Below are 15,260 nucleotides of genomic sequence, written 5' to 3' on the forward strand. Positions count from 1 at the left end.
AAATTGAAAATTGTAGGCATTTGTAGAATACTTTAATGTGGTTTGTTGGGCTACTTTTGTTTTTTTCTCTTGTCTATTTTGATGTTCTGATTTCGGTACGGTTAGGTTAGAGATTATAATGCACGACGATTCGAGTCGTTTCCGGTATTCTACCGGCTATGTTTTTATGCAATTTTTCGCTTGATAGATTTTTCGTCTGACGCTTTTGACTTTTCGTCCTCAAAAACGAGATAAACAGGTGGCGCCCAGCGGGCATTATGTGCTCTTAGAGCCTTTTAGCTCTGTTTCAGCTCAAACTGTTTTGGAGACTTATACTTGTAGTGTGAAGGGCGGTTCTTAGAGGTTGACACCTCCCCCCTGTTGACCCCCCCCCCCCACCGCCCCGCATCCCCCCAACTTACCCTCCACCTACCCTACCCTCTCCTTCACCTAGCTACCCCCCACCTACCCCCCCCCAACTACCCCAGCACCACCCACTTCCGCAACCTATCTACCCACCTAGCTCCCCCCGCACCTAAAAAATTGAAAATTGTAGGCATTTTTAGAATACTTTAATGTGGTTTGTTGGGCTACTTTTGTTTTTTTTTCTCTTGTCTATTTTGATGTTCTGATTTCGGTACGGTTAGGTTAGAGATTATAATGCACGACGATTCGAGTCGTTTCCGGTATTCTACCGGCTATGTTTTTTATGCAATTTTTCGCTTGATAGATTTTTCGTCTGACGCTTTTGACTTTTCGTCCTCAAAAACGAGATAAACAGGTAGCGCCCAGCGGGCATTATGTGCTCTTAGAGCCTTTTAGCTCTGTTTCAGCTCAAACTGTTTTGGAGACTTCTACTTATAGTGTGAAGGGCGGTTCTTAGAGGTTGACACCTCCCCCCTGTTGACCCCCCCCCCCCCCCACTGTTGCCTCCACCCCCCACCGTGCTGTTGCCCCCCAAACCCAGTGTTGCCCTCTCCCCATCAGCCCCCGGTGCACCCCCCGTGGCTAGCTACTGACGAAGCTAACCGCTCGCCGGTTGTTTGAGAGCAATTCGCCCGACGTTAGACGGTTATGTTTAATGTTTTATTCAGCTACTTTTTCTCTCGTTTCTTGTTCCAAGTTTCTGATGTCTCTACCATTCTCATTGTTAATATGTTTTCGTTTTTATGTTCTGATTTCGGTAAGGTTAGGTTAGAGATTATTGGTATTGGTATTGTAGATTTTTTAGCTGAAGCAAGTTGAATTTTGACTTCTTTCTTTCAAACATTTACCTCTGTGTTTGAAGGTTGATTTCTGTTTTCGAACTTTGGGTTTTAAAAGAAGCTCAGTTGGTAATGTAAAGTAATTAAAAGTACTGGTCATATTCAAGGTGAAATGCTCGTTTTGAGATGTTTTCCCATAGCAGTCCCTATTGAAACTGCACCCCAACCCATACCAACAGACCTAACCCCCTCCCCAGTGGTCCAAACTCGTCTGACGTTAGTGGGCTTATGGTTCATCATTTCTAGTTAAAAACGGAGAAACTTAACTTCAATTCATTATCAGGTTATTTTTGCTGACAGTTTTGATTTGAATTGTTTGTTTAGGGTTGAGATGCGGGATCTCAGGCCTCAAACCACATTGGCTGAGCGACGGAAGAAAGGCGAGATGCCAAGTCGCAATGAAATTGAGGATAAAATTCAAGACCTCGAATTCATTATTAGTTATATGAGGTACAGCTGTTTTTAACTGGATATTTTGGGTCTTTCCCATTATAGCCCCCAAGCTTAGTGGTCAGATAACCCATAGCCCCCCCCCCCCCCCCCAAACATGGTAATTATACCATAATAAGGGGCTATAATTTCATGGGGGGCTATAATGGGAAAGACCCGATATTTTTATTAGGAGTCTGTCTGTATATATTTAAAATCGAATTGATGCGATGTATTCAATTGTATGTATGTAAATATATCTTTACAGGAAGTACTTTGAAGTTTTGTTTTCTTCTTTTCCAACGGTGATTTTGAAGTGTATAGTAGTGTATTGAGCATAATGCATCATATACTTGTGTGGTTCCAAGATTTGTTGATAACCAATAAATAATTTCGCATTGCGGCGATTAAAATAATTAAATAAATAAGTAATAAAAAATTAATTAAATAAATAATCATAATTTTTATTGCTCTCAAACGAAGTTTGTAGCAGTTATATTAGTCTTGCGGTCTTTTATAATGCGATTTTCCGCTTGATCAATTTTTTGGCTGACCCTTTTAACTTTTCGACCCCCCCCCCCCCCACAATCTTTTCTCCCCGACGATTTGTGAATTTTGTTGAAAAAAGCTATGGTTTTTGACTATTGTATATATACTATTGCTTCATGCTAAGATTAGGGCTAAAAGTATGAGCTCCTATCTTTCCCACGAGGTTGACATTGATTGTTTCCTCCTGTGAGATCTAAAATCTTAGCCACCTGTCTCGTGTGAGATTTGGAGCTGAGGAATCCTCACTTAGAACACTCACGTGCACATTTTAAAATTCCGAAAGTCTGCAGTGCCAGAAGTTAAAATGCCAGATGTTGCTACTTAGCCAGAAGTTGACTTTCGTAATTTTAAAACGTGCTCGTTTCGTGTTTTAAGCATGGTTAAGTGACTCTGCAGGAGTCACTTCGAAATTCTACTTAAAATCTCGAACCGCTTCGCAGTTCTCGATAAACGCCAGAAGTTCTCAGTGACTTCCAGCAGAGTCACTTAACCATTAATTAATTAAAAATTGCTGTCGAACGAAGTTTGAAGCAATTATTGCAACATTATTGCTTGACCGTTTTGACTGTCGAGTGACTTTTGTGCCCTCGGCTTTTTCGTTTTGCGTGATCTAAATTTCTCTCTAGTTCGCAAGTGTCAACAGCTGAACTCACGGAAGTTCACTACTAAAAGTCAAATGAAAATTGCGTTTTAGTTTTTTTAAATATTAGTGGTTATTGTGGTATATGATGACCTCTAAGGACGTCATTTGAATCCCCCCTTAGTAATTTTAGTTACGCTCGCAAAATCTGAACACGCTTGCTCAACATAGAGTGCCTTTGCATGTTGGGCATAATCATGAGTCGTTAGGATGTGCTATTTTTGACCAACCAGGGTCTGAATCGGTTCACAGCAATATTTAAGCATTACGCAGTTAGATGGATTATTGGAGAGGTTAGAGAGGCAGTAGGGCTTTTGGGCCGTGAATTTTTTGTGGCTGAGGCTGTTTAAGTTGCTCTTTTGAATAACCGACGGATACTGGCGAAATTACAATCGGTATTTCACCTGCTTGGCTCACATCGTTCACTTTACTGTTGCAATATTTAAATAAGGATAGAAGTTTATTGACTCAAATGGATCAGTGTATGGAATGTCTAATGGCTGCTTCACTCAATCAACACCTAGCTGTAACTGAATTTTGTCATATTTTTCGAAAGAAAAGTTCTATAGTCGATTATACTCTAAAGCTACACAGTTAAAAGTTTCTGCAAGAGTTTTTCTACCTTCCAATTTTTACACGGTACATCATGAACTAAAGTATCATGAATCTGTACGGGGCATTTTGAATTTTTTTTAGAATTGTAATAAAAATAAAATTAACAAAATAAAATAAAAATAAGTAATTGTAATAAAATAAAGGGTAGCAGACTTTGCAAAATTTTTCAGAGACTTTGCTGGTGATTGAGGGGTTTCTCTCAATTAACTGGGGCAAAGATTTGGTCAACTAGTTTTGTTCTGTGTCCCGTCTCTGTCAAAATTTATTTTTCATGTAATGAAATGTATAAAGGAAAACAGTAAATTTATGGATTAAATTATTAAACAGTTCAGAACCTTTGAAGTGGTACATGATGTGAATTACGAATGTAGAGTTGATAATCTTTTTCATCAAAGTTTTTTTCTCCAGAAGTTGTTTCTCGGTGTTCTTTTTCGTATGTATTTTTATAATAATAATCGTAAGAATAATAGGTTGGGCTTCAAGTTTGCTTCTGAATTTGAGTGTCTTTCTTTGTTCTTATTCTTATAGTGTTATTTCGTATGCTGCAATTCACGTACAGGAAGTGATATATACTTCAGTTTAAAATGAGTGAAGTCCGCGCTAGTTCTGGAAATGATGGCTTCACATGCAACAGAATAGAAGAATTGGTCAAAAACTGCACTGGGTTCATGAGAAGGCGGGCTTTCAACCAGTACTACTTCGGAACCCCTCATTCTGAGCACTGCGACCTTTTGTTATCTATGAGTGCCAAATGTCTCAAATTGAAAAAGACCAATGATTTGAAAGTACTTGAGGAGCTGAGAACTGAGGCAGAAAAATTTGCCAATTTGAAGCCGAAGAGTGATGAGCAAATTGTGAATGATGTATGGGAACTGAGAACTACTCCGATTGATACGTGGAAATCTTCCAATTGATAATAAAAATTGAACTAGATTTTAGTTGATGAATTTGTTCTACATTTTATTTCCTTACGGTTCTCAGAAATTACATTTTTTTTACCAGATGCTGACTTGTTTTTAATTGAGCAAATAAGTGACTTTCGGTGTGATAAGGAAAATCCTGCTTCTGGTTCAATCTCGCAGATCAAGTTTTATTATTTTCTTCCAAAAAAAAGTATGAATTAAATAGCTGTTGTTTGATTGATGGCGCACTTTCAGTTGATTTTGAAATATGGATGTTGCTGCTCGAATTTCGGTGCGAGATCGCGAAAGGGATCTGTTGGCCGAACGGTGTCAAAAGAAGTTCCAAGACTTCCTGCAACAGTTCAAGAACCCTGCGAAACCCGAAGAGCCTATGTACCTGTCGCAGGCGAACGACCTGCTCCAACCAGAGCGAAACACCCTTTTTGTCGATTTCAACAACTTGCTTGATTTTGACCCCGATTTGTGTACTCTGATTCAAGAAGAGTATTATAGAGTGCAAAGAGCGCTTTCGCATGCTGTGACCAACTTTGTGAACGACCATGTTGAGCATTTGCCGCCGAAGAAGGAATTGTATGCTGCGTTTGAGAATGTTCCGGCCAAGATGAACTTGCGAGAACTAAACAGTGCCAAGATTGGCAGCTTGTTATGCATTAGTGGACAGGTTATCAGGTAAAGTTCAACGGGAAATGTCATTGGGGAAAGGCTTGATATCTCCAACCGTTCAAATTGTTATGAATTTTTAATAATTGCTCTGAACAAAGTTTTCAGCAATTATTTGGGTCCTGTTGCTTTTTCTTATGCAATTTTTCGATAGATCTTTTTTCGTTTGACCGATTTGATTTTTCGAGTGACTGGTTCACATTTGGCCTTTCCTTTACGTGATCTAATTTGTCCTCATTCAGAATTTGAAGCAGCTGAACGAGCGCAATTTTCTGCAGTTTACTGCTCAATGTCAACTCAAATAGGTTATAATTTTTTTGCTTTTTATTATCTGAGAAGAGGAGGAATTATAATAAGCTGTGAAAACATCATTTTAAGTCCCTTGGTGAAATTATGGCACCCGGGTCTGAAGCAGGCTACAATTTATAATTGCTATGGAAGTTCGATGCATTTTATCTCGTCATAATGTAAAATGCGTTTCTAGGCCTCGTGGCAGAATCAAGTTTTGAACGCACGATAGAACTCTTGGTATAAATTTTTACTCTTCACGTAAACTTGGAGTACACCTCGTTTCAGAACGCATCCTGTCCACCCGGAACTGATCTCTGGCGCTTTCAAGTGCAGTGACTGCAACACTTTCATTGCCACAGTCGAACAGCAGTTCAGGTAACTGACTTTTTGTCTAATAATGCTTAGTCGTGCAAACAAAATGTTATCAGCAATGGTTTCACAGAAATTGTCTTAAAGTACAAGATGTGACTGTTAATGGAACAGTGTTAAGTTACCAGGTCAAGTTATAGAAGAATTTATTTCTCTGATAAAAAATAATAATACTAGCAACACAAAGTCTAATATATATTTATATATTTAGAACAGAGAGGACTGCAGACGGAACCAATTCGTTCACTTGAAGCTGTCCTAATAACATCGTATTACAGAAAATGAATAATAGTCATCTAAATCCATTTAAGTATCTCAATCTCACCAAAGCAAGTGAAAAAAAAGTCCGTTGAGACTAAAACTGATAATTTTAAATTGAGTTGATTGCCTCGTTTGCTGTAGGTACACGCAACCAACTATTTGCACAAACCCGCAGTGCCAGAATCGACGACGGTTTGCATTGGATATTGATCAGTCCAAATTTGTGGATTTTCAGAAAGTTAGGATCCAAGAGACCCAGGCCGAGATTCCACTTGGCAGCATCCCGCGAAGGTGAGTTGCTATCTCTTTTTATACCAATTTGTTTTTCCTTTTTCTAAGGAAGAGCTAACGTAGTTCCATAAGTTTTTGTAACTGTTTCATTCTTCCAAACTTCTTCTTGTGATCAAAATTGTCATGATGATGTAATAATAATAAAACAGAATTTCGGTATGCCAAGGGGCTGAGAGTGCCCAAGAGGTAGTTTATAACTGAAAGTTTATTTTGCATCTGTTCTTGCAGTTTTCGTAGAAGCAGCCAAGTGTCCAAGAGCAGATATCATAGTCATTGAATTGCTGTTCGAAGAACTTTCATTAGATCTCCGTCATTTGTCTCTTGAGCAGAGACTTCAAGTGAACAAACTAATGATCGCTTTTGCACCATTAAAGGTTTGCTTGACCTAATTAGAGGTGGAAAGGGTCATTGAAATTGATACTACCATTATAGATATAAAATGTCAATTATAGATGCTTATGTGCCACCTGAGTAAAAGAGAACAGTTCTAGAATTTGACATAAATTTTGATGTTAGAAGTCTTCGTTCGTTCAATGTTAGAGGTCGGGACAACCAGACGGTCTTTTATCTAAAAGAGGTGTTCTCTCTGCAAGGAAAAACAGTTTCTCTCTAACAAAGTTTGTATCGATTATTTAGATCGCTCTGATATTTCCAATACCTTTTGTGACCGCTTTAACTTTAGCGCTTGATTCCTCCGAACTGAAGAATGTTCTTCGACTGTTTCAGCATGGAGATCATAATGCGTGGTGAGATAGTGGAGACACTGCAGCCTGGAGATAGGTGCGACTTCACTGGCTGCCTGATTGTGGTGCCTGACGTTGCCCAGTTCTCAACTGGAAACACCGGTGCACAGACTGATGGGGCCAAAAAGAAGAGTGATGGGTACGAGACTGAAGGTGTTCGGGGACTGAAGAGTCTGGGAGTTAGAGATCTAACCTACAAGATTGGTTAGTCTCGACTCATTTTCATACGTAATTTAGCGTCGGTGTGAGCTAAGGCGATATCGTTCCGTCCTTTAGCTGAACTCGAATCAAACTGAACAGAGCCCGGGTTGAAGTTTCTTTGATTTCATACAAGGATCATATATGATTTCATACTGTCCATACTTGATTTCTTAGTACGATCCCTGTATGAAACCAAAGAAATCATATATGATCTTTGTATGATTACCAAGAAATCATATATGATCCTAGTACGAATACCAAGAATCATACATCTATTTTTTGAAAATCTTTAACCATTTATGTTTTTTGTTTTTATTCGGTAGGGCATCACTTATACGATACCCCGGCATCACATTGTGAGCCGCCAAAAGACCCGAACGTACAATATCATTGCAAGTTGGGCACAAAATAAAAGAGTAAGTCCGAACAAATAACAAAATGTTTGACATACTCTGAAGCCAGTTTATACAATTAAATGCTCATTTATAAAAAAAAATAATCCAAAAAAAATTGCATATCACGTAAAATTCGTTTTCTGAATAAGTTTAAACCACAAAGTTATTCTTTTAGTGCATACAAAGAATCAATTGTGGATTGCAAATGCGATATAATAATTTTATAAGGCCTTTGACTAAATTATACGAGAATTTGTGGCACCATTCAATGTATTATGTGTCATATATGACCTTGTATGAAATCCAAGAAATTTTTTCAACTTCAATGGAAAATCAAAATTACACAGTTTTTAGTCTTTTAAATTTTTTGTATGATCCTTGTATGATTTCTAGGAAATCATATATGGTCCTTGTATGACTACCAAGAATTCATACAAATCATATATGACCTAGTATGATTACTAAGAATCATATATCACCTAGTAAGAAATCAAAGAAAGTTGTATGATCGTTGACCCGGGAGTCTGAGCTTCAAGAGTTTTACGCTCAAAAACCCTGTTATTTTTTTAATAGTAGCAAAGTCATTGATGGGGCTATTATTGGCCTTCTCTTAGTTTTTTATAATTTATTTCATTGTCAAAATTTTGGTTTTATTTGAAGCCGCCCTCATCTCAGCCGTCTAGTATAGCGGCTCGAAGTTTTTACGACTCAAAGACAAGTATTGATGGAAATGTATTCAAAACAGAATGTAAATGTCAATGCCGGACGTGAAAACTAAGTGTTTAGGTCAAGTAGCTGAACGTTTGGAAGCGGAGAGAATGGTCAGAAAATTAGGGTTGAAAAAATTTTTGCTAAGCAAAAATTTTACCATGCGCGGCTTTTTCAGAGCTGTTTTTTTAGTCTTAACTCCAACTTTCTCTGTCAAAGTGTTTCTCTCAATCATTTAAACTAGTAATATGGTGTCTAGAAGAATTTTGACCATCTGAAGCAACTATTACACTTTTTGATTCAATTGTCAGCTATTTTTTTCACCATTTGCCTCGTTTTAAATTTTTTGTATTCACCTTCAATTTTCTATAGCATTCGAGGAGTTGTGTGGTTGGAATTAGTTGTTTTAATAGTTTTTAAGTCTTTCCATTAGATTGATATTTTTTGAGTTGTTTTTGTTGCAGAAAGTCGAGTAAATTTGAGCAAATTTGTGCCCAATTTTGCCAATTTTTCAAGCTTTTGTATTTTTCTTTTGATCTTACACTTATCGCTGTAGTTTGGTCAATTATTAGTTCACAGCTGTTCTAGAGGCGACACTTGAAGTCTAGACGTGGAACTTTTTATTGAAATCCTTTGAATTTTGTTGAAACTTATTAAAAACTTTTAATTGAACTTCTATTTTTAGGTTTTTCTTCTTTGCATTTTTGTGTTGTAGTTTATTATTTCTCTGCCACGTATTGGACGAGTGACTGATCTAGCAGAAGTAAGGTTTTTTAAATCAGATTAGTGTTTGGGGAGAAACTTGAAAGCTAAACAGGACAGAGTTTTTGCAGAATAATGGTTCAGAAGTTGCATTTTAGCATTTTGTAGATAATTTTGAAGAGCATTTTATAAAGATTTTTATCCATCGTGACCTTTTCCTTTCATCGGTTTACTCTTTTGAACCTATTTTTGAGCTTGTCTGTCAATTGGTAATATTTTGTTACAAACTACCTGTTTTTAGGATCTTCTCTCTTCTCTCATTCGGTTTTTATACAGCAGTTGCTTTAAAATTGCTTGGAAACAGCAGCTGCTTGGCAGAGCAATTCTAATTCAAAGAGTGAATACCGAAAAACAATTGAAAAAAGAAACGGTATGAACCCATTTAGCCCAAGTTTAGATGCCTGCAACTTGAACATTGTTTTTTTTTAATTCTTAGTTACCATCTCTTGTGATTATTGTCATTGATACTAGCCCTTGTATCCCCTCATTAAGAAACAGGAGTATGTCTAATTAGGGAATGACATCAAAATAGTTCGCTCTTTAAAATATTTTTGCAGAAAAATTTTTTGTCTCCTTTCCATGTCAATCGGGCTTATGAGAATCAATGGTGGCTATTTTCCGGCCATCTGCCGGTTATTTTACTGAAAATTTTTTTCGTCAAGATTTTTGACGTCACGATTACTGCAAATCTGATTTTCAACATCCGTTAATGCAATTTTAACCTAATTGCGTGCATGACATCATTTTTTCACTTTTATTGGTTCAGCGAGTTTTTGTTCCTTTGCGTGATTAAGTTTTTGAGTTACAAGTGACTCACCTCACACTCAAAAATGGCTTTCACTCAAATTTTTTTTTAGCTGCGAAGGTATCAGCTGTATTGCGTTGTTTCTGGATTTTGCAATTAAAAGAATTAGAATGGAACGAGTGAAAAAAATTGGAGTGGTTTGGGCACTGAAAGAAAACGAAGAGTGGAGCGAAATGAGTTTTTTTGTTCATACCGCTGTTGTCGAGAGAACAAAAAATGGGATGTAAAAAAAATTTGTTGGGGAGTAATTTTTTTGTTCGCGTTCGGCTTCTTAAGGCAGTTTTCTCACAATTTGAAGGTTGTAATGTGAAGGTTTCTTGTAATTAATCTTTGTTTCATGCTAATTTGGAGCATTTTGTCGAATTTTACCGATTTTCTTTTTTTTTACCTATTGTTTTTAGTTTACTGCCTTGATCGGCTTTTGAAAAGACTTAGTGAGTTTTCACACAGTGAGTTTTCAGATACCAAGTGATTATCATCTGTAATCTTAGACAAATTTTTTAATCATATCTATTATGACTTGTCTTTGGTTTTGGAGGCATTTCGTTTGCGTGATTAATACGTGACTGTTTAATTTGAATTAGTTTAAGGTCATCGGAACTCACATATGTCAGAAAATTCCTTAATTGAAAGGCTACTGTGGAGTCTTTTTTAAGAAGCCTTTTTAAATTATCGATGTTTATACATAGTTTTATATTTATACGGTGGGTACTTTTCAACGTTAAGACATCTAGGGACGGTCTTTATATTCCGGATTGCGAAATGAAAACGGTATCAATGATAAGATCTTTATAAAATGAATCAATAAAAAATTCAAACTTCATGATTGTTTGGAAGAAAATGGTTTAAATTTTAGTGACTGCTTTTTTTTTCACTTTTCACGCCCATTACAATGACATAACAATAACAAGAATTATTTTTCATCTGCGCTTGTGTGGAAATAATTGTTTGAATTTTTTAGGTTGTTTTTTTTGTAGTTGCATGTTCGTGCGCGCGCGCGCGTGTGTGTGTGTTTGTGTTTGTGTGTGCATTGAAGTTTGTGATGTGTTCTGTGTATGTGAGGTTTTATGATCTGTATTTGTGTTTGTGTGTCTCTCTGTTGGTGTGTGCCTGAGTGTCTGTTTGCATGTGTCAATCTCCCTGCCGAAATTCTTTAAAAAACGTCCAGATGATTCGAAACAGAAAATTTTTTTCTGCTTTGTTTTTGAAAATTTTAAAAAAAATACAAACGCGTTTAAACAATACAAACGCATGCGTGACGTTTTGCGTGAACATTTCTTTTGATCTAAGTTGCTTCTTTCTTGTTGGAGAAAACTGGCACTAAATCAACTGCCAGATTCCATTGTCACAGCTTATTGTGGTCCTTATTATGGTAAACCCACTCAGTGGATATTTTAGCTTTCAGGGCAATTCTTTCTTTCGGAAACAAAACAGAACAATAATTTGGCAGATTTTCTCTGTCCTCTTTTTTTGGAATTTGATAGTCTTTGTAACACTTGTTGATCCCAGTGGATTGTATTTTCTGCTTTTAATGATTTTTTTGTTTGAAAGATGAAGTACTCTTTGTTCGAGAGCTTGTAGGTTTTCCTAATGGATTTGTGTCGATAGATTTTTAAAATGTTATCAACATTTTACGTGTAATGGCGATCTTCCAATCTTTGGCTTCAAGTTTTCATTGTCTGCAAATAAAATTTCTTGTCAGCACTATTTTTATTGCTTTTTTGTTCCGACCTCCACTTTAGTGGGGAGGGAGGAACTATATACTCAACTGGTTTTTTTTTGTTCAGTCAATTTTGGCCGACCGATATATTCATCGTAGAGAATTTTGAGTGGTATCATTAAAAAGCCCGTCCAGCGTTGAATATGGAATTAAAAAGATTTTTTCGATTTTCGTGTTTTACAGGTAGTTATCGAGGTTTAAAATTTTGTGAACATTCGACTGTTTTTGTTCACATTTTCAGTAATTTTTGGTAACATCTGGCTCAATTTCGCTACTATAATTCAAAATAAGTTAAAGTTTTTAACGGCAGAGTGTTGTTGTTACCGTTAGAGATAGAAAAGCGTTGCTGAATTGTTTGATTGAAAATTTTTTGGATAAAATTTGTGATAAAATTTTTAAAATTCAAACTTTTTTCATCAAAAATGGCACAAAATATGCTTTTTGGTCCAGTTTGTTAAAGTTTGCCAGGCTTAGTGTCCTAGAAACCTTAACACAGACTCCCTAATCTCAAAAAGAGCGCTAGTTGCAATTAGGCGCCGTATGAAAGTCTTCTGGAATTAAAAGCCTGCCGTTTTTTGCAGATTTAACTCGATATTTATACAAAATGCATCTTTTTCATTATTTGAAGAATTCCACTCAACAATTGGTCTTATTCGCAAATACTTGGAACAGTTAGTCGGTTTGCTGGGCGCGCGGCAAAATCAGGGAGAGGTTCGATAATATCATGGACTCTTAGAATCAGAGACGTTTTGGTTTTTATTTTGATGCTGCCTTTTTTCAAAATATTTTGCTTTTGTTCTTTTAATGTTAGTTACTGACATTATTTTTATTCAAGGCTCCGTTAATGACAGCTCCAATATACGTAAATTGGAGGCCGAATGTAGATACAGTTTGTTTTCAGAGAACCAAAGGGTTTTTACGGCTTTGAGGAAGAGTTTTAGTAAAATTTAACTGAATTCTTGTCTTTTGCCTTCAATTGTTACTCTTTTGGCAGTCTTATTTTTAAGTTTGACCTTTCAAAGATCGAAATTTCTTCCTCAAGAGGTGTAGTGAAACTTTTCTATTCATTCGGTTGTAACCTAATGTCTCTTATGTTATTGAATGTATTTGTTTTGAGGAAATTCCTGATTTTTTGAACTAGTCAATTTTTTGTATATTGTTTTGATCAACATTTTGCTTATTCTCAGTAAGTACTGGTCAACCTTTCCTCCTTATAGAATATAAAACAATTTTGTGGCCGAGTGTTTTAACAGAAGGTTTTCTTGCTTTTGGTACTACGAGTTTTATACAAAATTTTCTGATTTTGCCCATTTTTGTTGTTGCTCATAATTGCTCGTTTTTGCTGTTGTTTTTGTTTATTTTGTAAATTGTCTGATTTTTGAAAAATCTAACTTAAAAAATCTTTACATTCGAAACTGAACATAATTTTTGTTTTTATAAGATATGGTTTGAAGGGCTGCGACACCGTTCTCTTGCAGAAATTGGCAGTTTTTAATTTCGCCCTTTATTTCTTATTAATTTTTGTTGTCATATGCCAAAAATTGTGTAATTAAAAGTCTCAGTGGCCAACTATAGATAAACAATTGAACTTAAATAACTTATATCGGTAAATAACTAATGGCTGTTTTGACTTTCGAATTAAATTTTTTTTAAAAAAAAGAGTAATAATGTTCTTCAACTTATCCCTTTTTGTTCTTGTATGCCTTTTTTTCGTCATTTACCATGTTGTATCATTTTCATAATTTAGCCTCATTATTTAGAGCTCTTTTTAATGTTTTGTTGAATCAAACAATAATTTTTCTGTTGTTTTAACTTTTTAAATGTCTTCAGGGCTTAGACAATTTGTTTCAGAAGAATTTTGTGATATTTAGATACTTTTCAGTTTGTGTTTTTTTGTTGTCATTTTGTGATAGTCGTTTTACAAAAAGATGTTATGATGATCAAAGGAGACGCAAATGAAGATGTTGTGTTCTCACGGTTAATATCTTATAAATTTAATGGCTTCAAAACTCTGGTTTCGTAAAGTTGTTTTTGAAACTTATTAGTTCAGCTCGTTTTTTTTGTTATTTTATAGTCTTATGATTTAGTCTCATTAATAACAGTCGCAATTAGTTTTCCGAATAGTTGCAAGACAAACTGTCTACACTTTTAGTCGAAAGCTTTTGTTGGCTATGATTTTTGAAAACATTTTTTTTTTTCAAAAAAAGAGATTTTTGAGATCTGCCAATTTTATTTCTGTTAAATTGTAGCTAAGGATCTCTATATACAATTCACCTCATTTATCTTTTGAAATACAATTTGCTCTTCATAACAGTTTTATTTTCCTCAAATGGTCTTTCTTCTTGGAACAACCAGTTTTCATAAAACCAATTTTCGTGATTTTTGCAAATTTGCCCCTTTTTGTAGGTTTTTGTTTTCTTTTCACGGTATCACAATAATGGGCGTCATTTGACTTACAAATGTTTTCACTTGCAAAAAATGCAAAGGAAGAATTTTATTGTTTTTATTGATCACCTTATTATTTAATTGATTGGGGGGACATCGTTTTCGTGCAAATTTTGCCTGTATTTGTCGTTCCTGTGTAGTCGTATGACATATCCTGGATAATGAAAGGCCTCAGTCGCTCTTTATTGAGGTATAAAAGACTCTCTCAATGATTTCATTTGGTGCCTAATTTTTCTAATCAGTTCGAATTTAATAGTTTTTTTTTAAAAAAGCAATCTTTTAATAAACTTTTGCGCTTTTGCTCATTTCTAGTCGACCTGTTGCCTAGTCGCATTGAGGAAAAGTCCCATCATTTTTTCCAAAAGGTACCGGTTAATCTTCTTGATATAAATTTTATATGATGCCCTTTTCATTTGGTTATTAGTGGTTTTCAAAAACTGGACAAGGAGTTTTGGTCGTAATTAATATTTGTAACTATTTGATTTTTATTGCCGTCTTCTCTGGTAGTCATATTATGGTAGCCACCGGTCTCATAGAACCTCTAGAGTAGATTGTTTTATTCTTTTAGTAGTTTGTTGAACGATATGTTATGTTAATTTTTTATCTCTTCCTCATTTGGGAGACAATTAAGTGAAAAATGTAGATGAGCAGGGTCGGAACTTAATGTGCGAACGCACATTACCGAGCCTCCTTGATCGTATATATAGTTCTTTTGATTTTGATGTAGTTAGTTGTTTTGATGGCAGTGAAAGTAACCGAAGAATAAAAAAGCAGCCTATTGCATAATAACTACAAATTTGCCATCATTAGCAGGGGTAGTTTCTTTTATTAGTTTCTATTATTTATCTGCTTATTTTTTTTTTCAAATTAGAAGTTTGCTTTCGGGCAGATCATTTTGAAGAAAGCTTGTCGGAACTTTTTTACCTTGTTTATAGCCGCCCTCATCTTCTCAGCCGGCCATTATAGCGCTCCCTATTTTTTTTACGACTCGAAGAGGAGTATTGGAGAAGTCCTTTTTTTTTAATCAATTTTATTGGAGTGGTTTTTGAAGCGGGAAATGAAACGCGTGAAAAAATTTGGAGTGATTTTGGCGCTGAACAAAAGTGAAGAGCGGAGCGAAAAGAGTGGTTTTTGTTCATACCGCTGTTTTTGAGAGCGAGAAATTGATGTGTGAAAAAATTTTCTCTAAGCGAGCGAATTTTTTTTGTT

At 35.7% G+C, this 15,260-nt stretch overlaps 2 protein-coding genes across 2 annotated transcripts in view; both read left to right on the forward strand.

Moving 5' to 3' along the window:
- The window catches only part of LOC142339634 (uncharacterized), an 8,210-nt gene extending 6,136 nt beyond the window's left edge, over nt 1-2,074 (forward strand). The window contains exon 3 of the mRNA XM_075389815.1: nt 1,569-2,074. Within this exon, the coding sequence (XP_075245930.1) occupies nt 1,569-1,710 (142 nt within the window). The 3' untranslated portion in view covers nt 1,711-2,074. The remainder of the gene's footprint in view (nt 1-1,568) is intronic.
- LOC142339631 (DNA replication licensing factor MCM6-like) overlaps nt 1-15,260 on the forward strand; it is a 48,713-nt gene that overhangs the window by 23,474 nt on the left and 9,979 nt on the right. Inside the window, exons 2-5 of the mRNA XM_075389813.1 lie at nt 4,633-5,069; nt 5,637-5,726; nt 6,123-6,272; nt 6,999-7,219. Of these exons, the coding sequence (XP_075245928.1) occupies nt 4,648-5,069; nt 5,637-5,726; nt 6,123-6,272; nt 6,999-7,219 (883 nt within the window). The 5' untranslated portion in view covers nt 4,633-4,647. The remainder of the gene's footprint in view (nt 1-4,632; nt 5,070-5,636; nt 5,727-6,122; nt 6,273-6,998; nt 7,220-15,260) is intronic.

The sequence above is a fragment of the Convolutriloba macropyga genome, chromosome 5 (assembly GCF_964194025.1).
Source record: "Convolutriloba macropyga chromosome 5, txConMacr16.3, whole genome shotgun sequence".
NCBI classification, from domain to species: domain Eukaryota; kingdom Metazoa; phylum Xenacoelomorpha; order Acoela; family Convolutidae; genus Convolutriloba; species Convolutriloba macropyga.